Raw genomic sequence first — 25,526 nt, forward strand, 5'->3', positions numbered from 1 at the left:
TAATTTCATTTGTCCAGCAATTCATTTTTCTAATAATTTTATAAAAATGTCAGTCCTTGAAAGACTGAGGGAAGGGAACCATAATCTTTTACCACCGACAGTTTGAGAAACACTGGTTTAGATAGACTATTTTGAGAGGGTTCTTATCAACAATGCTAAGTAGACTGGTCTTTATCCTGTAAGCAGCAGGAAGTAATCAAAGGCTTTTAAGTAGGGAAGTATTGAGCCAAGATTTCTATTTAAAAAGGTGGGGCTTCCCTGGTGGCACAGTGGTTGAGAATCTGCCTGCCGATGCAGGGGACACGGGTTCGAGCCCTGGTCTGGGAAAATCCCACATGCCGCGGAGCAGCTAGGCCCGTGAGCCACAACTACTGAGCCTGCACGTCTGGAGCCTGTGCTCCGCAACGAGAGGCCACGACCCTGAGAGGCCCGCGCACAGCGAGGAAGAGTGGCCCCTGCTTGCCGCAACTGGAGAAAGCCCTCGTACAGAAACGAAGACCCAACACAGACAATAAATAAATAAATAAATAATAATTTAAAATGAATTTCTGCTTATTAAAAAAAGAAAATGCAAATTGTTTAAAAAAAATAAAAAGGTGATTCTGGTAACAGGATAGATTAGTGGTCTTCAAACATTTTTAAACATACATTCCTATCAGTAAAAATGTATGTTGACCACTCACCTTATTTTTTATAACTATAAACATTAATATATTTATATGTCATATGTGTTTTAAAACATATATAAAATAGAAACATCATGAGAGTAAGGTAAAAACTAAAAAGCAAGATTTTATTGTCATTCTCCTACTCTCCCAGTAGATTGTCCTGCACATTTTGGAAACCATAGTAGTAGATGTCTCTCAGTAAGGGTTAAGGTTAGAAACTGGTTGGCCATCCAACCCTATGACTCATATTTAATAAAAGCTAAACTATGTCCACAAAGCAGGCCTGGAAAAGTACTACAATTTCAGGGCATTGGGTAATATCTAAGGCCTTCAGAGTATATGAGGACAGAAGAAGAAATGCAATTAACTCTATAGCTGAACATCCAGGAAGTAACACGTACACTAAAAGGAACCTATGTTTCACTCATTTTATGGTCATAGGAAATCTTCAACCAAACAATTTTGACCTGTTTGGCCTGGCTAAGAAACTAACAGGGCTTACAGCAAGGAATTTCCAGTTTGTTTAAACATGGTAAAGCTCAGTCTACCTTGTCATAGATAGGCTACCTACAATCAGTCAGAGCCTAGACATTAAAATGCCAGTGTGCCACTGTCCTCATAGTTGCACAGCCTCCAGAGAACCAGTAGTTTTTTACGTTTAACAGCTTCCACTCCATCATTGATCAAGAGAGTTTGTGCCATGAATTTTTCATGTCTGGTTCACTGCGGTATTTGATTGAAGGAAATTATTATAATATTGTGGCTTTTAAAAAATACCCATGCCCTTAGCCATCACCAATTAAGGCAATATTTGAGAAAAGCTGATGCAGAGTTAGAAATTTAATTTGATTCAAATTTCTAGGTGGAGGAAACTTATTGAAAAGATTTATTAACCTCCTCAGTTCAAGAATGTAGGCCAATTAAGGACCCTGAGAAACACACTCTTCAGACTCCCAGTAGCACACAAAAATGTAACTCCCTAAGACATCTTATGTTTCTTTCTTGAACTGAACAAGATACCTTATACCTTGAAAATTTGGTTTAACAAGACATCTTATACTTCTATCTTAAAAAATTGAGAGAAAAGATTACTGGCAATCTGTTTGGGGAAGTACAGGTAGTCAGCCTGTAACTGCAGGTGTGAATTGCGCAGATCACAATTAGACTACATGTAACTCCTCAAGGGCAATTCCCCAGAGCTCAAGGGAACTAGGGACTCTGAACAATCTAAATGCTATTAACTGTAGATGAAGTCATGATTTCAGAAGTTATTCAAAAATCGAAGTCCATGACCAACTTTAAATTTCTTTTGCTTCCTTTGGAGTGCAAAGCTCAGATTGTGTTTACTTACCATGGCTTTGTCCTCAAAGCTCAGCATTTATGAGGTACTGATTAAACGGAACACAGACTCACCTTGCCAGAGAGTAAACGGTGGCTCTTCACTCAAACTCCACATAAACACATCTGCTGTCATCCTAATGTATAGTCAAGAGAGGTGTCCTGGCCTTGTGTCCCTATCAAATGGCAAGGCCTTTTCTAAACCCCTTAGATGTGAAAAATACTATATTTTTGGCTGCTGCCAAAACACTGTACTCCTGGAATATTGGAAAAAGATATATATAAGTTCCAAAACCATCCTGATATTTTGGGGCCATGTGCCTAAGCCATAGGCAACTTTTAAGTCCACTTAATGTTGGACATTTAGGACATCAAAGCTGAAAGACACACAGAATCAGAACTGAAAATTGAGTCACTTCACCAGAATAATCCAATTAGCTAAATACTAATTTTTCTCATTGAACTATTCAAAGTTAACCAATGCATATCAGTTTCTGCCTGTAACTTGGCCACTGTGTATGAACAAAGTTAAACTGTTTTATGATATGCTCTTGTTTTCCTGTTGGTGGCAGTTTTCTCCAACGATCAGCAAAAAATACAAATCTGGGCAATTTTCACACTTAGGGATCTCTGATGTGTAGCCAGTCACTCACTGAAAGAACGAGGCATTCATACTCCTCACTAATGATCAGTTTCCACCTCAGATATTCTGTTCAATTCTCCCCACATTGCAGACTGTGTGCGCTTAGCTTCTCTCCAGAAATAGAGTCATGCCACTTTTGGCATGCTTGTGATATTCAAAACAATCCTAACAAATTGCAAAATAGGCCAAACTCTGCTTTGGACACCCTTCCCACTAATGTTCACCATTCTTCCTTCTCTTGGTCTTTTCCCAGAATCCATTTTATCTGTCACTAATTCAAGTAACTAGTTTTTTGGTGTCTACTGTGAGCATTGCAGGATCATTCTGTATAATATCTCATTTATCTTCTTAACAAATGTCTAATCTCCATTTCACAAATGCATTAAACTTCTTACAATTTCAAAAAAACAAAAGCACTTTGAAAATGGTAATGACAGGAAGACAGTGCAACTGAGTGAAATTAATTTCACCTTGGGGGGAGGGACGGTAAATGGTTAAAGACATTTTTAGCAGGTAACTACTTTAAAAATGAGAGTCAGATATTACAAATTTTCAAGAGAGGGAATGAATGTTTGTAAACCTGACTGTCAACATCTACTTAACTCATCTTCCTCTTCTACCACACTCTGCCCTGGAGCTTCAAGTTTCAGAAAATAATACGGAGAGGGACTGCCTTTCTCAAGGCAGAAGCCTTACCCAGCCCCAATTATCAAAGTCACGCCCATCAATTAAAGGCTAAAGCTAAATGAAAACAGGACAGTCCCAGAAAGGCTGCAGACCTGGGCTTCAAAGCTATCTACCAACCAGACACCGTGGGCACAGCATCAAAGCAAAAAACAAGACCAGTTTGGTTTTGTTCTTTTAAGAGTAAGAGCAACATTAGAGAATGCTCATTTCACAGAGATTTTACTAACTTCATTCAATCACAAGGCAGCTTCACAAATGCATGCAATCAATATAGACAGAATTCAAATCTGAAATTCTTAAAACACACTATCTTTGTTTACAATATTGTTTGGAAGGTTTTTAAACTATATAAATGGTAATTATACTGTATATTTATCCTTCAGCAATTTTTTTTAACTCAACTTCACATTTTTAAGATTTAGTCATGATGACATACACAGCTAATCTCCTGTTGATGAGCATTTCCTATTGGTCACTAACACAAAAACAGGATTAGAACTAAATATCTACTTTGATAACCAACATTTTTCCAGTTGGTTCAATAACCAATTCTCGAAATATGGCAGAATCTATAGCTTACAAGCTGTGAAATCATAGAGAGCTGGGTTCTACTCCTGGGACCAGCTCTGTGTTGTTGCGGTCAATTGTTTAAATCTCCCTATATTTTAGTTACCTCATTTATAAAATAGTTAATAAAAAATATTAAATATTTACAGTTGAAAGGACTAAATAAGATATAAAGCAGCCTGGCATACAGTGAACGTTCAATAAATGGTAGCTACTATTATCATTAATAACTCTTTTCAATCAAAATTATTTAAGATATTTGGGGGCTTCAAAAGAGCTAATAATTATTTTAGCAGAGATTTTCCCTTTGTAATCAATAGTGGTTGCTTCTCAAAAGACTGAACAACAAAAAATTTCACCAGTGCAATGAATACAAGGGAGGTGGGAGTGGGGAGGCATAAAGCTGGGAGTTTTAAAAAAAACAATTGGTTTATAAATAGAAATGTAAGGGCTTCAGTAAACCAAACCCTCTTAAGGATAAATATACACTGAATCCTAACCCAGTGCTATTCAATAGAAATAAAATGTGAGCCACATATGTAATTTAAAATGTTTCTAGTAGCCACATGAAAAGTAAAAAGAAACAAGTAAAATTAATTTAAATAATATATTTTAATTATCCTTATATAAACTATCATTTCAATATGTAAGTAACATAAAAAATAACAAGGTATTTAGGTTTTTAAACTAAATCTTCAAAATTTGATGTGTATTTACATTTACAGCACATCTCAATCCCAACTAGCCCTATTTCAAATGCCTAGTCACAGGGGCAACTGGCTAACCATGTTGACAGTGCAGTTTTAACCTAGGCCTTTTCAGAAAGAGCCCTGTACAGTGTTTTTAGCAAAGACTTCTGTTTATCAGCTAATGCAGCCTCTATGCCTTTTATCAAAGTAACTATCAGTATGAGACCATTCCCAAATCTGAGTTCTTCCCAATAAAAACAGCAAAGCTCCTTAGTTTTATCAGAATTAAACATCTCAGTGAACCGAGCAAAAAGTGCTCGAAGAGTGGCTTACAGTTTACAAGACTCATCCTTGAACATTATTTCGTTTTGACTTCCCCAAACTCAGTGAGGTAGATCATTTACAAATGGGAAAACAGAAGCAGAGTCAAGTGACTTGCCAAGAGTTACACAGTAGGTGGACCTAATCCCATGTCTCCAAACTCCACAGGCTACACAGTTGTACAAAGGCAAAAAATAAGCAGGCTTTCCATCTTCTCTCTCCATTTGCACCAGAACCTAGAATGAATACTTTGATAAAAGGCATCCAAGTCTACTAAAAAACATCAGAGTACGGGAAAGAAACCAGAGCAATGGTCAAGTGATCCCAAAAATTAAGGTGGAATAGTCCTGTTTCTCAAAATTTTACTCTACTACCAAGGTGAGCAAAACCTTAAGTAAACAAATTAAACCCCACTTTAGTTTCCCCAAACTAATGTATTTTTGTTAAAGTTTAACAAAGCAAGGAAATTCCGACTGCTTGGTTGTTTAGCTTAAGGATAATTATTAAGTGCTTTTAAATAAAAATGCAATTACAAGGATTACTGAATGCTGAGCCTCTGTCTCAGTCACAAGGTTCTAAAAGTGAACTCATCATGGGAAAATATACAGGTTTTTCTTTTTAAGAATACTAACTGAAAGGCAAGATACCATAATTTTATTAGTGATTATTTTCAATGGTAGGTGGGTCTGGGTGTGCTTTTAGTTCCTTTTCTAGAAATTCTCTCCAATTTTTCTACAATGAATATGTTAGTTTTATAGTTATAAAAACTATGAATACATGACTTGAACTTATTAAAGCATCTTTAAACACAAATGAGGGATTAATACAATTTACCTTCAACCTTAAACACAACTATTATTGATATACCAAGCTCACCTTATGTGACCGTTAATAGGACCTCAATTAGCAAAGGGCAAACTCAAAAACCAATTTGAGTTTTTACCTCCATTCCTCCCTAGCTTTACTTTTAAAAAGTTATGCGCAAATGAACTGGCAACCAATAGGAGCTTAGACGGCCTAGTAGTATTACCATACTCGGCGTAACAGATTTTTCTTCTAGGTTTCCAGAAGGCTTCTTCGTTCTTTTAAGAAACACTTGTTTATTGCACACCTACCCATGGCCAGACTCTCAATGCAGTTGAGAAGCAGCCTAGGGAAATAAGGTCCTTTAAAGGCCACCCTCTCAATCGCGCAAACCAGTAAACAACTAATTCGAATCCAAAGTGATAAGAGCCATCTGGAGATAATGTCAAACTGCCAAGAGAACACTCCAGGGGGAGATTAATTCGGCCTTCTAGGTGTCCCAGGAGGGCTGAGGCGCTTTGGAGGGGGTGGGGGGAAAGGATTTGAAAATGCTTTCCTGAGCGTGACATAAAGCAGGAATCCAGCGATTTCCCCAAAGCCTGGAGCCAGAGCACTCTCCGCCTGGTCGTCCCCATCTATAAAGTGAGGCTAGCAGAGCCCAGGCCTGATCGTCGGCCTGGGAACTCGTCTACGTAACCACCAGGCTCCCAGATGGGGTTGGGGCCAAGTGACCCCTCAACTGGGATCTGAGTACCCCCTCCTCCGGGACCCCGAACAGGCCACCACCTGGTCACTCCTTTCACCGTCACCAGTTGGGGAAAGACTCCGCCCAGCTCTGGGGGCGAAGCACAGGCACCCACTTGGGTGCAAAGTTTGATCCCCGGCCACTCCTGGTACAGACCCGGCCGAGATTTGAGTGCCGCCAGGGCCTGCCGAAGAGGGGCGGCTCCGTGGCCCGCGGCCTCCGGCAAGCCCTGCACCGAGGGGCGGGGACCACGGTGGGGTCACCGGGCCCGAAGCAGACGAACGGCGCCCCGCACCCTCCGCGGGCCCGGCCGAGCGCCCGGCGGCGTCCTGGGTCTCCCGTGCCCACTCCTCCCGGAGGGCGGGCGGAGAGCGCGCCGGGGCAGCGGCGGAGGCTCTGGACGCGGGGCGAGGGGTCCCCGCCGCGCAGCGCACGCCCGCACTCCCGGCCCCCTGCTTTACCTGGTCCGGCGGCGGCGCCGGTGGGAGCCCGGAGCGGGCGGGCAGACTCGGCGTCAGCCCTCCCTCACCTGGGCGGAAGTGAGAGGCCCAGGAGGACCGCGCCTCACCTGGCAGGCCCTCCCCTCCCTCCTACCCTCTCCGCCGGGGCGGGGCGCCGAGGTGGCACGGGAGGGGCGGGCGAGGGAGCCTGGGGCCGCGGGAGGCCGACTCGGGGCGGGGGCGGGCGCGGGCGCGGTGGGCTTCTCCACTTTCTGCAGGTAAAGTTCTACTGGGCGAGGGAAGGTTAAAGAGGCAGAAAAAGGTGGGATCTGAGGGCCAGTTAGGCAGAAGAAAAGCCAAGTGGTGGGGAGATCCGGCTGGACAGGTGTAGGATGGCTGGGCTGAGAGGAGAACTGAAATCATGGAAACTGAAGGAGGATATTCATAAAAGGATTTCGTCAAATCTGCTTGGTCTCTCTTTGTCCCTTACCTTTCCCGTTCTGTCATCCCTCCTTGTGTCGTCTTCATCCGCTGACCCCACATTAAATTCTAAGTATAACTGGGGGTTATTTTTTGCTCATTTAGTTGAGGAAAGGAAAGAAACCAATCTAGCAGTATTTGCCTGCGATATGCCGGGCGCTAGCTTATATACATTACCTCATTTGCCCTGTGAAAAAAATGAAGAAACTGCGCACCTAAGGGTTAAGTAGTTTGCCCAAAATTTGGGACCCAGATGGGATCTTCTGACTATAAGTCCAGTGTTGACTTCCGTATATGTTTTAACATTTTTGTTCTTGATATCATAACTTGACTTTGAGAAAGATTGTGTAGAACCTACAACAGCTTTATTAGACTAATGTAACTAAATAGGATTTTGATGATAGGCGTTTTATTTTGTCTAATACAGTCCACACATTAACGGTAAACAGAATCAATCTTCAGGTTTGTGTTCATTAAATATAGTATTTGTTAAGCTCTGTGATTGACTTTGTAAAATGTTAAACATGAGGGTTACCTGTCCTCAAGGAAGATGGTATGTACAAGACGGGGGCAATGTAAGGACATCTGTTGTAAGATCATGCACTTGACACCTCTTAGTGTTATCGTTAGTTGTTTTTTTGTTTGCTTGTTGTTAAGGAATTATCACTTGTTAGGCCTGGTAAAAGGATGCACAGGATACAAAATTTCAGCATGGACTCTACCTCTTAAGAATGAACAAACTATTGAAGGAAATAAACTTATACAACAACTTAAATTACCAAATATGTATAATGAAGCCAGAACTTTCAGAAAATAAAGAGATCTATTACGCTTGCTGAAAGCACCTCTTAGGATTTAAACAGGTCTAACAGGTGTTTGGGATTTGCTTAAGGTAAAATGGAGAAGGAAATGCTTCCTAACTTGGGGTAGGGGAGGGGCAGCATACGGGTGGAGACCAATTATCTGAAAGAATCACCTTGCAAACATAGAGTAAGGTCTCTTCTTACTCTAACATTTGATGATGGTCATGAACATATTCCCTCTTTCTCAAAAAATAATGTGACTTTGGGGAATTCCCTGGTGGTCCAGTGGCGCTTTCACTGCAGTGGCCTAGTTTGATCCCTGGTTGGGGAACTAAGATCCCACAGGCTAAGTGGCTTGGGTAAAACTAATAACAACAAGAACAATGTGACTTTTAATTGACTGTGAAACAAAGTTCAAACTCCTTTTCTTAGTGTCCAAGGCCCTCTAAACTCTCTCCTTGCTGCCTCTTCAACCTACTCTTCCATTTCACTCTCCAAGATCTGATGCTGGCCAAATGGTCTGGTCTACTCTATGCCCTTGGAATGACAACACCATGACTTTTCCATTGGTTACTCATCCCCTTTTCCATGCTTGGAATGTCCTATGAGCCCTACCCTTCCCCCAGGGCCTCAATGCTCATTCCCAGAAAACATCCATCTCCACCACATTTAATCCCATTTTCTCCATATTTTAGTATGGTTATTTTAATTTCTGCTTTCCTCTGGCTCTTACCTGGAATTTTAAAAAATGTTTGACTTATTCAGTACATTTTTTAAGGCACATACTCTGTGGTAAACATTTTCTGGCACAGAGTTTTTTTGGTTTTTTGTTTTCTCAACCGCTGAGAACCCTCAAGAGTATTTTATTCACAGAATGATGAAGATGAACACAGTTTTTAAGAACACATCTCTGAAGTCAGAAGGTCTGAGCTTGAATTCTAATTCCACCATTTCTTAAAATATGCAACTTTGACAAGTTATTTAAACCTTCTAACTCCCATTAGTGAAATTTCAGTGCCAGTACTTACAATACTTCATATGGTAGTTTTTAAGGTTAAATGAAGAAATTACATGTATTGCATACACCTGGCACATAGAAAGTACTGAATAAATGAAGCAGCACATAGATGGGCGTGAACATGACAGATACTTGTGACAGCAAAGAGAAAGCCAAGAGTAGTCGTAAATAAAGTGAGGCCAGAGCAGATGGTGGAGGACCTGAAAATACTACGGAGAACTTTAGGTTATAAGACTTTATCCTTTATCTCTAAGAAATTAAAGAGCCACTGAAAATTTCTGAATAAGATTTTTATTTTTTGCTTTTTAAAAAAACATTTAATGATTGGTGTTTATTTTTAAAAATGCTTGATTTCTTTAGAGCAGTTTTAGGGTCTATATTGAACAGAAGTTACAGGTTTCCTATGTACCCCCTTCTCCCACATATTCATATCCCCCCTCTTTACCAACAGCCCCCACCAGAGTGGTACATGTCTTACAACTAATGAACCTATATTGACACATAATCACCCAAAGTCCATGGTTTACATTATGGTTCACTCTTGGTGGTGTACATTCTATGGGTTTGGATAAATGTATAATGACATGTATTCACCATTGTAGTATCATGCAGAATACTTTCACTGCCCTAAAAACCCTCTGTGCTCTGCCTATGCATCCCCCTGCTGCTGCCCTCCCTCCCCAACTCCTGGCAACCACTTATGTTTTGTTAACTCCATATTTTCATCTTTTCCAGAAGGTCAGATAGTTGGAATCATACAGTATGTAGCTTTTTCAGATTGGCTTTTTAGTAAGATGCATTTAAGCTTCCGCCATGTCTTCTCACGGTTTAAGAGCTCAATTCTTTTAGCACTGAATAATATTCCATTTTCTGGATGTACCACAGATTACTTATCTGTTCACGTACCAGAAGACATCTTATGCTTCCCAGTCTGGTCAATTATGAATAAAGCTGTTATGACCATGTGTGCAGGTTTTATCTGGACAAACTCCTTTGGGTAAAATACAAGGAGCTTATAGGATTTTGAATAAAATTTTGGATATGATATAGGTTTTATGTTTTCCTAAATGAAAGATTAATCTGGAAGCAGTGTGAAAAATAGATTGACAAAGTTGGGGAGAAGGCCTAGAATCAGAAAGAGGAAGTAAGAAGTTGCTATAGCAAGGTACCTAGGAAATGACATATACCTGAAATAGGGTGAAAATATAGGATTTAAAAAATGAGCACTTAAAAATATCAGTTGCTTAGTGATTAGAAAAAGGGATAAAGAAGAACAAGGAGAAAACTGAAGTGCAAAGATGATTCTAAGCTCTGAAACTGATAAAATGGATGTTGGTGTTGAAACTTAGAAAAGCCAATTTATTCTGTTTTGTTTTTTTGAGAAGTAGGACTCTGATAAAGTCAGTTTTAGATCCTACATTTGACATTCACGATGAAATATACTTGGCATAGAGTAGGCCTTATTAAGTGATGAGTCAATTGAATTGGATGGCAGTTAGACTGGTGCACCAAAGAGAGGACACAGAAATATCTGAGAGACAGCATGGATGTAGAAAAATTCCCAATGTGCAGAAGACTATAATAAAGATTTACCAGGACCTGATACTATGAATTTACCACCAGAGGAAAAAAAATGCCCATCTCAAATAAAAAAGAAATTTGGGGAGAGTAACCATCTTTTATCTCTTAATGATTCTGTTCTAATCATGGAAACAGGGCTCAGGTTGCTCAGGACAAAACTATCTATTAATGTAATTAGGTGTATACTAGAATTTTAGGAATGAAAAGATCCAATGTTCAGAGCCTTTGAATCCCAGAGGAAGCTTTGCTTCAGGCTTCACTGGCAAACCTCTTTCTAATGTTTCTACATAGCAATTTCCATATTGGGCTGTGCTATTCATATCCTTTACTTTCTATAGAATTTCCATAGAATCCTATAGAATTTTTATGAGACAAAGAAACTTTGCATTGAAAACATGCCTAAGATTGAGATTTAACGTTCTTACTAAAATTAGACAATGTAGTATCTTGTTATCAGAGACTATAATTGCAAAGATATAAAGTAATATATTTTACTGAGCCATGAGAAAATAGATTAAGGGGCAGTAAGAAGAGAAAGTCAACCTGAATCACTTCAAGAGTCAAATATTTTGTATTTCTTTACTTTCACAGGAAGACTCTTGTTCTTTTCAGTTTATACATTGTAGGAGAGAACAAAGATAATCAGTAGAACCATAAAAACAGATTTCGTAGTGCGATTAATCAGCAAAGCACAAGCATTTTCAAATAGTTAATTGTTCAAAATCTATATGAAAAATGACACAAATATCAGCAATATTCCTGCAGTCAGCAGGAAAATACCTAATTTTGTCATAATTTCAATAAATTCAAACTAGAAAGTTGCTTCCTTTCACCTTCTGATTTTCTTTAGATTGTATTTTGAAAATCAAACCAGAACTTTTTGAAAGTGCCAAAATGGTAGTCAAAATGCAAAGTCACTATCTTTTATCACCAGATACTACGTGTAACAGATATTCCAATCCTTATCCCTGGATTTTACCTAATCCTTGGCCCCAACCCCTTTCCTAAATTTCATCTCAGGATGAGGATGAAGGATGGTGTTGAGCTGTATGTTATACACATTATTGATAATTTTTAAAACTCAAAGTTAATGGTTAATTTTCTAGGTTGTACATTTTTAGGCGGTCATGCATCCTATGAAGAACCAACTCTGTTCCTCCAGTTTGGCCTGGATTTTGAATTATTTTGATGTCAGTGACAAAATATTGTGTTCCAAATACTGTTTGGGGGATTATCTTATCAAAACCCTTGTCCTACTACAGCAACTAATACATGCTTCTATTGTGACAATTACCAAGCAGTATTTTAACAGTTTGTCTTTTCCCCCAGCAAACACAAAGTGTTTAACTACTGGGTTCTTGCCTCTTTATTTTTTGAGGCTGTAGGGTCTCATCTTATGTTGGGTACAAAGCAAATGCTTGATAAATATCTTTATGGAAGGGAAGGAGGGAAAGAGAGAAAAGAAAAGGAAGGAAAGGAGGGAGGAAGGAAGGAAAGGAGGGCGGGAGAGGGAGGAAGGGAGGGAGGAAAAGGGGGAAAAAGGAGAGAAGGTGCAAGTCCAATTAAAACGGGAAGTTTAAAAATTGAACTAGTAAATTTCAAATTTCTTATCACTTAAGTCTTTAAGCATAAATGTTTTAATTTTAAAATAGCATACTAATGTTGCAAAATTGGTTTAAGAAAAATTTTAAATGTAGTTACAATACTAAGATATTATTGCAAATAGTTTCATGCCTTCTCATTCAAAAATGATACATCTTGTAATACATTATCTCAGGGTTGTCAAAGTGTGGTCTCTGGACCAGCAATATCAGCATCACTTGGCAATTCATTAGAAACGAAAATTATCCTGCCCTATCCTAGATCTTCAGAATCAGAACCTGAGGCTCAACCATCTGAGTTTCAACAAATACTCCAGGTGGTACTGATGCTCCCTAAAGTTTGAGAACCACTGCACAGCACAATTGTTCAAAATTAGTCCTACTGTGGATGAAGAGGCACCACTCAAACTCAAATATTTTTACGTTAGAGAAAAACAACTAAAATTTCACTAAAAAATAGTACACATTTTGTTCCGTATAAAAGATACCCCCATTACTTTAGAATACATAGAAATTTAGAAATAAGAGATGGAGGAAAAACCCTCCAACCTTTCACTTAGTTTAGTCGTAAACTCTTTGGTCTCCTCTTGTTTTAGGCCCTTTCCTTCACCTAAATTTTCACTGTTAAAAATAAAGGTGTAAAAATGAATAAATTAAAAAATATATATATATAATTTTTTAAAAGAAAAAAATTAGAAGAAAAAAGGTGTAATGCTTATTTTTGTGATACAGTCCTCAAGATCAATTTGTACCAGCCTTCCAAAAAGTTCTTCTCTAAGACAACAAGGAGGCCATCATATCATAGTAAGAGCACAGTTTCTGAAATCGGGCAAACATCAATTCTATTCCAACTCAGTAACTAAGGCCAACACGTTCTTTAGCGTCTTTGAGTCTGGTTCGTTATCTGTAAACCCAAATCCTACCAGACTAACAGAGATAATGTTTATAAAGGGTTTATCGAATTGCCGGGCGCCGCTGGCACTTCTGCTGATGGAAAAGCCACAGCAGGATTAGCTTGGGAGGAAGCTGTGGACGTAGGTCAGCTGATTCTCCAAGCGAGCTGCCTCCTTCTGATTCTCAAAGACCAATCGAAGCTCTCCCAGGTGATTCCGCAGGCCTAGAGAGATGACCTGCCTCCAACTGATGCACGGTCCCTTTAAGAGCCTCACTCCCGCCGCCGCCAGACTCCCAGCTTCGCCTAGGCAAAGGCGGAACCGGAAGTTATGGGGGATGCGCCGGTCCCCAGCATGGCGGCTTCTCGGCCCTACGGGCCGGTTGCTTCTGAGACTGCTGCTGCTCGGCTCCTGGCTGTACTGTGGGTCGTGTCAGTAACCACGGGACCTTGGGGAGCTGCCGCCGGCGGTGGCGAAGAGTCACTTAAGTGCGAGGACCTCAGAGTGGGACAATATCCTCTGTGAGGAGCCCCCCCCCCCGTGGGGCGAGGTAGATTCGGGGTCGAGAGTGGGTCGCGGCGCTCAACACGGGCTAAGGTTTTACTGAAAGGAAAGGTGACCTGTGTCCTTTAATGACCGAGGGACCCCAGGCGGTGAAGAGAGATGTGGGGCTGGGACGGACAGAGGCTATCCTGTGTGATTTCCTTGGGATTTTACTGATCGTTGATGCTTCCTCTTGTGATCCCCCTTTCTTTTTTAAAAATTCATTTTTTTAACCGGTGGGTTTATTTGTTCAAACACATTGATACTGAAGTTAGGCCATGTTTATAAGCATTGGAATTAAGTTAAAAGGTTGATGGACCCTACCCTGGAAATTTGCCGACTTCGGGGAAGACAAGTACAGTAATTAATAACGATATAGCCAATGTATGTTGCCCATTTATTGTTAACTTTACATTTATTACCTTATACTATCTCGACCTACATGAGATCCCAGACTGCAAGGGGGCAAATTCCTGCTCCACTTTGTAACAGTGGACAAATTATTTGAACTGTGTTTTATCATGAGTAAAAATATAGATAACAGTGCTACCAACTTAAAGGTCTGTTGTGATAAATTAGTACAGGTAAGTCACTTAGAACAATGCCTGGCACATAGTAGGGGCTATATGTGTTAGCTGTTTGTTTACTGATGAGAAAACAGGCTGGAGGAGTTAAGTAGATCTGTTCATTGCAGCAGCTCTGATAAGTGGAGGAGGATATGAAATGGGAGTTATATTCAAATTAAAATAGGTAATTTTGTACAAAATTAGACAGTTTTATACAAGTTGTAGAACAGAAAAATTAATAGAAACCAGAGATATAAAAAAGATTCTATGAGAAGAAATCTTAAAATTAAGAAAATTCGATAGTATTTTTAAGAGTTGAGGAGAGGCCGCCATTATTAAATTTTTACAGAATAGCTCTAATTTGCTGATTACCATTATGCTAGGAGTTTGAGAATCACTGACCTAGTAAGTTGAGCCCCTTTCTTGGAAAAAATATCGGGGTGATTATTTCTAATAAAATAATTGAGCAGTATGAAGAGCTGTGCTTTTTGAAACTTAGAAGTGCCTGAGCATACAAGATGATGTTAACTGGAAAATGTTTTTCCTCGCATAAAAATGAGATGTCCAGTAGTGATTCAGAAACCCTAAAGAGGTGTCAGACTCTGTCTCCAGAGACATCCTGTGAGTACCTTACTTATCTCATATTAGTGTCAATAAAATTTTTAGGAAACAGAACCCCGACCCCAAGTGTTGTGAACATCTATGAGAAGATAATTATTATATCCATTTACAAAAGCTTAAAATCCTGTTGGGGAGACCATGTAGACCCGCCTAAAACAACCATCTTCCTCGCAGTCTGATGGAAAGCACCCTTGGCTTGGAATCAGGAAATCTGATTTTACTACCTATCACTCATACCACTTTGGATAAATCACTCAAACCTTGAGCATCAGTTTGCTTCAGTAATGTGGGGATAATAGTATCTACATCACAGGATTATTTGTGTTACATGAAATTATGTATATGGTAATACTTGGGGCCTGTAAATAATTTCAGTCAGATATCTGGGAACTGATTTTTTTTAACTTGAAGTTCTCGTATATAATTTGGTAAAGATTTTTATTTTCTTTTTTGTGTGTGCTTTGTGCTTAAACCCTGACTGATGTTCCATAAGCATAGCACCCTCTGCTAGAGTTTTTAATACAATTTTCCTGTAATAAGTTAATATTCAGGTATTATTTAGTGACACTAAAAGTATACCTGTGCTTGTTGACTTGGACAAACTAACAGCCTCTTTTCACATGTGACTATAATCATAAATATATAAGATGACATGTTAAAGACAAGATGATAATGTTTTGTATTGGAATGTAGTTCATATTTCCTTAACTTTTCTACATATATTTGTAAAGATCCAAAAATAAATGATGCTACACAAGAACCAGTTAACTGTACAAACTACACAGCTCATGGTAAGACTTGCAGAAACATTTTAAATAATTTTTAAAACATTATTTCATAGATGAATGTGTGATCGCTAACAGTAATTAATGTGTTTTTTCTTGATTTACAACATTATTATTATTCAGTTTTCAGAACAACTTAATATTGGAGAACTGGCTAGGGGTTGTTAATATTTAATTTAAAAAATAATTTATTCTATTATATAAACTGAGTTTTTTATTTTCATTCATTTTTTTAAAAAACCTTTAGAATAATTTATATAGCTTTCTTGTTGCCCTTTATTTATCAAGTTATGTTTTACAAAGATGCTTCTTTAGACTTTTAATTACTCAAAGAGAACTTGAAATGAGACTTTTAGTCCAATAAGGTACAGTGAGGAGCTATATCACCCATATCATGCACTTGTAAAATATACTTAGGTACATCCTAAGTGTGAAAAGAATACGGTAAGGATTTGAAGTGTGCATCAGTTTTTTCTTAGACGTTTTGGTAATGGATAACACCCTCAACCTAATGATTTGGGGGAGCTCCTGTTATTCCAAAAAATACGTAATGCTAGATAAAAATTAATAAGTTGTTTAGCCTTCTAAAGGGTTATATGTTGGAAAGGAGGCAGATAGATGTAAGTTGGAGCTATTTGGATTTGGCATTCTTATTTGACATGGTACATAATGATGGTCAATACCGAGTAATATTTTGAGAAAAGAACACCTATTGAATATATACTGATTGTTTTATTCTTTAGACAGGAAATAAGGCAATAATTGATGTTTTCTTTATAAATGAAAGCTACTAAACAGATTCATTTTGGAAATCAGATTAAAGGGATTTTTTTTAACTGCAAAAACTTTCAGTTTTTCAAAATTATAGTCAAATAACTGACCTCTTGATTATGAATTTGTATATATTTTTAAAAGACGTCCCTTCTCTTTTTTATCCCTTTATATTTTGACACACTGTTAGCCCCATTCTATTCAGCAGAGATATTTGAAAGTAAATTGTGTTAAACTTTTATAACAGACGTTTTGCTACTATTCTGGAGTAATGAAATTTTATCATATAAACAGTAATAGGTTATATATATGATTTTTATAGTAAATATTGCCCAATATATGTACATTTATTTAATTTAGATGTGTTAGACTTAAAGGAACTTTGCACGGAATCCCCTCCTTTTTAAATTGCTTTATAAGTATATTCTGATTTGCCTGTGTTACAGTTCAGTCTTTTATATTGTGCTCTCAGAATACAGAGAATAGTGTTAACACACATAAAGAACAATGGGCTTTCAGATATTCAACCACGTATATGAAATATGTTGGAAATCTGTGAATACTATTGTGACTGAGGTCACTTTAAACTAGGAATCAGGCAGCCAGCCATCTCAAAAAAGCCTTTTCTAGTCTGCAGAATTCTTTGTACGTATGAGGATTTTGAAGGAAATTATACAACTAAAAAGAATAGTTTCTGACCAAAAAGAGCTCTGCCCTCCAGTTAGGTGTCTCTTTTGTAAAATAAGTTTGAATCCACTTAAGTAATTATTGCTAAATAAGTTTATAAACAACTACAAAATCAAATGATCAGACTGCTAGGAAGTATAAAAGGACTTGGAGGTGTTATGGTCACATTGTGACCTGTCAGGTAAGTTATCATAGATGATGTAAGTGGAGAGCTGCAGAAAAATAAAAGGAAGGCTTTCTATGTACAGGAATGGTATAGTTATTCATTTGGAGAGAATAAACCATAAGTGCCTAACAATCTGGAAACACACATAAAATGTTATAAATTAATAAATAAATGACTTTAGATTATTATGATGACTTTAAAAAGAAAATAAAGTTTCTGAGACAAATATGAGTTACAGGGCTTCTGCATGTGGATTATAATTTATGCATGACCCAGAAGTGTTCAGCCAAGATCTGGGATAGGTTCTACCAGCCCAGCCCTCATGAGGCTATGTCTGTCCACAGGATGCTTCTTTTAATTGTCCTTTTTAGAACATGCAAGACTAGTGGAGTGGCTGTGGTGAGTCACTTCTGAGTGCTGATCAGAGAAGACATCAAAATGACCCTTGAAACATGCTTTTTGGTCCTGACGTAGACGTAGGAATATATTAGAGTTGTGAAAAGTGTGATCTCTCTCGTTTCTCGAGCCAAAATTTTTCTTCTGTTTTTTTGAGTATATGAAGGACTATTGCAGAATCCTCAAACTAAGTTTAATTTTCTTAAACTATACTTTTTAGTAAGGAATGAGTGGGTGGAATGTTTTACAGAGAGGGGAGTTTGGAGGTAGAGAGTAAGAATTGGGACCAAAGGCAAAGGAGATTCAACTATGACAATAAACTGTGTGGTCTTAAAATGGTTACCAGTTAGCCCAACCAGTTAACACGCATCTTTATTTATTCAGAAATTATTTGTAATAGTTTAATAATTAAATTAAAATAAGTAAATGGATCAAAACAGCTAACAGTGAACATTTGTATTATAAACTATTATTGAGAAATTTATTTATTGAGAAGTTATTATATGGCAGGCTTCTGCTAAATGGTATAGATGATACATAAAAGAAGACAATCTCTGCCCTCAAGGAGTGTTCTGTCTAGAACATATATATACATAAAGACATACATAAGCAAGAGTTTTTAATTTTCTGAGTAGTGAAATACGAAAGTATTTAAACTCCATTTCCAGAAATTTTGCTCTGGTCCTTTGGCAGACGGTCTTTTTCACTTAGATGTTATTGAAGTATATATACAGAAAAGTACACTTAAATATAACTCAAATAAACTTTCACAAACTGAACACACCTGTGAATGCTTCCAGATTAAGAAACAACCTTATCAACATGCTAGGACTCTGCTCCATGCTCTCTTATAGCCACTACCCTGCCTTAATGATAATTATTATCCTAACTTCTAATAGCATAAATTAGTTATGCAAAGGATGTGTTATTTTTAAACTTTTTATTTGGAGATAATTTCAAGCTTACAGAAAAATTGCAAGAATAGTACAAAGAACACCCATACACCCTCTCCCCAGATTCACCCATTGTTAAACATTATCCTTCTGGCTTTATCATTGTGCACTCATGCATGCTCTCTGTCTCTCTCTGAATTTGTGTATATATGTTTTGTCCCTAAATATGTTTGTGTGTGTTTTCTAAGAATAGAGATATTCTCCTGACATAACCACAGTTCAGTTGTAAAACTTGAGTAAATTCAGTGTGAATGCACATACTTTACCATCCACATTCTGATTTTGTCAAATGACCCAAATAAAGCCTTTATAGCATTTTCCCCCAGTACAGGATCCCAAGATCAGGTTTTGCCTTTAGTTTTCCTTAACTTGGAATATTTCCACAGCTTTGTCTTTCATGATACTGACAAGTTGGAAGACTACAGTCCCCTTTATTTTAACAGAATATTCCTCATTTGGGATTGTCTGATATTTCCTTACAACTAGATTTAGGTTCTGCATCCCAGGATGGAAAATTACATAAGTGATGGCGTGTCCTCTGCATCTCACAGCTGAGGGACGTGATACCCATCTGCCTCTCATTGATGATGTTAAGTGTTGATCACTCAGTCTTTTCAGTTAAATATTTTTTCCTTTGCAACTAATAAACAGTCTTTGGGGAGACTCATTTAGACCATGCAAATATCCTATCCCTCATCAAAAATTTCCCCTAGACTAGCATCCATGATGATTCTAGCCCGAATCATTCTTTTTTTTTTTTTTTTGGCTGCGCCGCAAGGCATGCAGGATCTTAGTTCCCTGACCAGGAGTTGAACCCATGTCCCCTGCAGTGGAAGCACGGAGTTTTAACCACTGGACCGCCAAAGAAGTCCTCCGAATCATTCTTTACTGTGATAGTTGCAAAATGATGATTTTCCACCTCCAGCACTTCCAGAGGAGAGGTGTCTTTTAACAGTAGAAATATGAAGATAGGGTTGGCTCTTACCAACTTTATCTTTTGCTTTCACCCAAATTCTAGATTGACACATTTAATTATCCGGTGATTATGCAGTATAACCTGTTATACAGAAATCATAAATAAAAGAGTCTGACCCTCTTATATGACAGATCAGATCAGAGTGCAGAGGCATGATGTTAACTGGAGTAGGGTCCCAAACCACCTCCTCTCTAGGTCAGTCCATTTTACTGTGATGAAACTTCATTGATTATTTTATTTCTAGTTTAGCTTTTTTGTATTTAAAAAACGGTGCTTCTTTTTATAATTGAGAAATAACAGTGTACCATGCCATCTAAATCCTAGACATTAGCCAGAGCCAAACATTTTGCAAGAAGACTGCAAATGGAATAGTTTTCAAGCTTCTGGCATGTTGCTTAATTTTGTCAACTAGTTAACGTTTATTGGTAACTGGCTTCCTTAATCTCATCATATTGATTTATTTTTGCTTGTTCCTGATATCAGTGTAAGCATGGCATTATCATGGTGTAATGAAAAGAGTACTGATTAAAAGTGATGAGTTAGTCTAGGACTTGTAGAATATTACCTATTTATGACACTTCGGTGAGCTCATTTAATTTCTTGGAACCTCAGTTTTTCTGTTTGCAGAAGGAAGAAAAGAAAAAGGAGCATATTACTAGTTCTGCCTACTTAATAGTTTTTTTAATAAATAAGGGTCGGGCTTCCCTGGTGGCGCAGTGGTTAAGAGTCCGCCTGCCAATGCAGGGGACACGGGTTCAAGTCCTAGTTCGGGAAGATCCCACATGCCGCGGAGCAGCTAAGTCCGTGTGCCACAACTACTGAGGCTGTGCTCTAGAGCCTGCAAGCCACAACTACTAAGCTCACATGCCACAATTACTGAAGCCCGCGCCCACCTAGAGCCCGCTCACCACAACAAAGAGCAGCCCTTACTCGCCGCAACTAGAGAAAGCCCACACACAGCAACGAAGACCCAACGCAGCCGGGAAGGAAGGAAGGACTCCTTTAAAAAAAATAAAATAAAATAAGGGTCAAATGAAATCATTATAAAATATGTAAAAATGAATAAATTCTAGGGTTGTAGGCATCTATTGAATAGATTAATTTCATTTCACAAAATCTATTAAATTTACAGCCACTCACGTGTTATATTCATTCCTCGTGTCAGGCTCATTCTCTTAGTCTTCTCAGTGTTGAAGTTCTCTAATTTCCTAGAGTAAGGAAGTTGAATGCTTTCTCTAGCCAAGCATCATGCTTTACATACCATATGCTTTTAATATGTGTATAATAGCATTACAAGGGTCTTATTCCCATTTCACAGATTACAAAACAAGGTTCAATGAGATTTTGTAACTTGCCCAAAAGAACATACTAGTTAAGTGACAGAGTTTGGACTTAAGCACAGATTTGTCCCATTCTAAAGTATTGCTTTTTGGAGTTTTCTATCAGTTGAAACAAATCAGATCAGTCTCAATGTTGCTCTTTAATATTTTCTCATGTTATCTCACTATACTGGGAGCAGCAGCTCATCCATCTTCATTAAAGTACATAATTTTCATCCCTTGAAATAATTAGCTCATACTTCTGTCAAACTTCTCCAGAATTATTGTAGCAATGTGGTTTCCCCTTCACTCTGGTACTTCCACTATTTGTATCTTTCCTGAGGTTCTAAGCCTAGATCGTTGGGCATTTTTCTCTCCTTTATCTGTCTCATTAAATACAAAGCAGCTCATATTGAATACAAATCATTTCTTATATTAGAAATGATACAATAGCATTGAAAACTAAAATTGTCAAAATATAGGAGTTTGAACAATAGTATCCAACCAAAAAATAGGTATGATTTCTTAGTTTTTAATATTTTTATAAAGCATTTTTACAACTCACCTATAAATGTTTGATCTTCCAAATTTTGTACAGGAACCTGTAATCTCAAAAAATAGTACATTTCTGTTAGGCAAGGTATATTGGACAATAACCCCAATGGGAATCATAGTGTTTTGTATTTGCAACTATCTCTTTAAGATCTAATTTTAGATAGTCTGCAGGAAGATCTAACAAGGCTATAAGGCAGGAAAGTGACAGCTTCAAACTGAACAAGTACAAGGTAGTAATACATTTAGAGGAAAATTACCCAAAATTTAGTAATAGAATTCTGTTTTATTGCACAATTTTCCAATCCAGAACTTACTACTTTGAGGATTTGAAAAAAAATTAAAGGTGTTATTTGAAGAAAAACTTGCGTCTATCTATAGATCTTCCTGCAGGTCACTTCTTTGTGGAGGTGGAGTGGTCCTCACCAAGGCAAAAAACTTTAATTTTTTAAACCAGACATTGCTTTGACTTATTTACATGCCTGATGCCTTAACTGGAGTACATGTACTCCTGGGGGTGGACAAAGCTTTCCAAGAGGTAAACAGATATAGATGAATTAGTTTTCTAGGGCTGTTAGTAATAGTGTTACAAACTGGATGGCCTAAAACAGTAGATGTTTACTGTCTCTGGAGGCTAGAAGTCTGAAATCAAGGTGTTGGCAAGGCCATGTTCCCTCTCAAACTCTGGGTAGAATTTTTTGTTTCCTCTTTCGAGCTGCTAGGGGTGGCCGGCAATCCTTGCCAGTCCTCGGATTGTAACCTAATCAATCCTAGTTTCTCTCTCTCTTTTTTTTTTTTTGGCCATGCTGCATAGCTTGTGAGATCTTAGTTCCCGACCAGTGATTGAACCTGGGCCCTCAGCAGTGAAAGCCTTGAGTCCTAACCACTGGACCACCAGGGAATGCCCCACATTAGTCTAATCTCTGCTTCTGTCTTCACATTGCATTCTGCCTGTATGTCTTCACATCATCTTCTCCCTGTGTATGTTCAATTTTCCCTTTTTTAAGGATACCAGTCTTACTGCATTAGGGCCCACCCTAATGACCTCATCTTAACTTGGTTAAATTTGCAAAGACTATTTCTAAGCAAGGTAACATTCTGAGGTACTGAGGGTTAGGACTTCAACATATCTTTTTGGGAGGGTACAATTCAGCCCACAATGTGTCTTTAAAATAATCAATTTCCAGATCCTCAGTTTTTATATGTGTATTTTTTCCTACAGTTGATGTAAAATTTCTGAATTTTAAAGAAGAGCCCTTTCATATTCTTGGTTGGATCATAGTGGCTATCAAATTGCTGTGGTATTTAGATTCCATTTTAAAGAATGCTATAATATTTCAATACTAAGGGCAGTATTTACAGTATGCTGGAAATAATATTTTTCCCAACAATTTAAACCCATGGTGAAAAATTTTAGAAGTCAAGTTAAAAATGTGTGAGGGAGTATATGGTTTTAAAAGTTATTTTAGGGAGCGTGTGAGCCACATTTTTTGAAGACCACTGATCTACAGCAGTTTTTCAACCTTAGTACTATTAACGTTTGGGACTAGATAATTCTTTATTGTGAGAAGGCTGTCTTGTGCATTGTAGGATGTTTAGGAGCATCCGTGGCCTCTACCCACTAGATGCCAGTAGCAGCTTCCCAGTAGTGACAACCAAAAATGTTTCCAGACGTTGCCAAGTATCCCCTGGAAAGCAAAATTACTTTCCATCATTCCCTCATCATAGAAATAGAGCATACTGATCTCCTTTCAATTGGTAACATAGAATATATATTAGCATTTCAGACGTATGTTAATCTCGGCTTTGAGTTGTCTACTATATAGCTCCAGTCAAAAGCATGACCTAAGATGGCAGATTGAGAGATATAACTTAAGGGACATGATAATAATTCATTCCCAAAAGTCAGTAAGTTTTATCCCTATATCAAGGCAGATGGCAAAACAACTACATATAAATCATGTGTTAACTTTTTCTCCATCTCTGTAGATCTTAACATTATAAGCTCTTGCTTATATCTGGAGTCAGTGTGAGAAATGGCTATGTGGAAAACTTTTCTCTATTGTTCTAGTAAAGTTCTAGTTGAGGACCTTCTCTATTACATTCTCTTACCCTTGTGTCATGAACCAAACCAAATTCCCACAGTGGTTTAGAGGTGAACTGGTATGCTTTCTTTCAGTTATATCACAGTAGCTCTGTAAAGCTTTTTGCCTTAACTACCAGGAACCTCTGAGCTACATTGGTGGTCGGTTATACTGTCTTCCCTTAGTTGTTTCCCAGTATAATTATTTCTTCACTCTCCCTCTTCCCTTAATCTTATTACTTTTTTTCTTGTTTAAATGGTTCTCAGTTGTATTGAACCTATCTATGCCTTTTAGCATAAGCACCTCCTTGTGTTGGAAATGTAAATACATTAAATAAATAAAGTTTATGGGACGGTATAGTTTGAACTATCAATAACACACAGAAGGGTGCAAAGTCATTATAGAGTTTTTTTCCTGGCCTCATTCTCTCAGTGTACTACTCTGGCATAAAAAAGGACAGTGATTTTTGAAAATCTTAAGATAATTATAGACAGAAAATAAATACCATTTTTCTCTCATAATAAAACTCTGGAGTCTGTGGGGGTTTTTTTGTTTGTTTGTTTTAGACTATTAGACCAAGTTCTGTTTTCATTTTCTCAAAAAAAACCCCACTGTAATTATTGTTGCTAAACATAGAGATAAACATTTACTGAAACTAGCCTAAAAACATTAGTACCTTTTAGTCAGAAACAATGACGGAGGAAAAGGCACTAACATTTATTGAATGCCTACTAAATGCTGGCCTTACACTAGGTATTTTGTATCATTTAATCCCCACAATAGTCTTATTATGATCTTAGTGCTATTTTTATCTACAAGGAATCCAAGGTTCTGAAACAGCCAATGCACAGATAGGTCATTCTCATTCCAAAGTTCTAGCTCTTTCTTTTTTAAATAAATTTGTTTATTTTTGTCTGCGTCGGGTCTTTGTTGCTGCGCGTGGGGCTTTCTCAGTTGCGGTGAGCGGGGGCTACTCTTCGTTGCAATACATGGGCTTCTCATTGCGGTGGCTTCTCTTGTTGCAGGGCATGGACTCTCAGCACACGGGCTACGGTAGTTGTGGCACGCGGGCCCAGCAGCTGTGGCTCACGGGCTCTAGAGCACAGGCTCAGTAGTTGTGGCGCGTGGGCTTAGTTGCTCTGCGGCATGTGGGATCTTCCCGGACCAGGGATTGAACCCGTGTCCCCTGCATTGGCAGGCGGATTCTTAACCACTGCGCCACCAGGGAAGTCCCCAGAGTTCTAGCTCTTTACATGATGTGCCATAAAGACTTCAGGACAGTGCCTGCCTAGCACATAGTAAGCTCTATAAGTGTTACTGCCTCGTATTATCATGTCATTTGGGGTATGAATAAAGATCAAAATTACTAAATGCTGAGATAATACACTACATCAAATCCTAGAGGGAATAGAGAAACAAAAAACAAATTCTATACATTTAGAATAAATGAAAGTAATTTATTTAGAATAAAGAGGAATCGGTTTATTGTAGCCATCATCTATAAGAACTTTATAAACTGAAAATATAAAATCAGATTATGTTAAATTTAATGAATTACCTAATGAGATACCAACAAAAATTCGAGAAGTATTCTTTATCCTAGAGATAAAGTAAAGCATCCTTTATCCTAGAGATAAAGTAAAGTAATGTGCAATTCTTCCCTTGTTACCTTTGTCAGAGGCAGGAGATTGAACTTGATGGGTCATGCATCTAACTCAGTGTGGCAGTTGTTATGCTTTTGTGTTCAGACTACTCTATCAAATTATCTGTATCTTTTTTTGTTTTTATTTTTTTATCTGTATCTTGTACATGAGTGTGTGTGTGTGTGT

At 38.0% G+C, this 25,526-nt stretch overlaps 2 protein-coding genes across 20 annotated transcripts in view; one reads left to right on the forward strand and one right to left on the reverse strand.

Moving 5' to 3' along the window:
* Nucleotides 1-7,059, reverse strand: part of PATJ (PATJ crumbs cell polarity complex component) — a 365,234-nt gene extending 358,175 nt beyond the window's left edge. For all 10 annotated transcript variants that reach the window (XM_060139890.1, XM_060139887.1, XM_060139888.1 and 7 more), the window contains exon 1: nucleotides 6,924-7,059. The gene's annotated coding sequence lies outside the window, so the exon portion shown is untranslated. The remainder of the gene's footprint in view (nucleotides 1-6,923) is intronic.
* A 6,549-nt stretch (nucleotides 7,060-13,608) lies between these two features.
* TM2D1 (TM2 domain containing 1) overlaps nucleotides 13,609-25,526 on the forward strand; it is a 158,914-nt gene continuing 146,996 nt past the window's right edge. For 5 of the 10 annotated variants that reach the window (XR_009538911.1, XR_009538912.1, XM_060139904.1 and 2 more), the window contains exons 1-2: nucleotides 13,626-13,790; nucleotides 15,726-15,799. Coding sequence is in view for 8 of the 10 variants with exons in the window: in XM_060139904.1 (XP_059995887.1) it covers nucleotides 13,633-13,790; nucleotides 15,726-15,799 (232 nt within the window). In the remaining 2 variants the exon portion in view is untranslated. Of the gene's footprint in view, nucleotides 13,829-14,681; nucleotides 15,009-15,725; nucleotides 15,800-25,526 lie in introns of those variants that run through there. The other 5 variants (XM_060139901.1, XM_060139899.1, XM_060139898.1 and 2 more) reach the window with 3 other exon arrangements.

The sequence above is a fragment of the Lagenorhynchus albirostris genome, chromosome 2, assembly GCF_949774975.1.
Source record: "Lagenorhynchus albirostris chromosome 2, mLagAlb1.1, whole genome shotgun sequence".
Lineage (NCBI taxonomy): Eukaryota > Metazoa > Chordata > Mammalia > Artiodactyla > Delphinidae > Lagenorhynchus > Lagenorhynchus albirostris.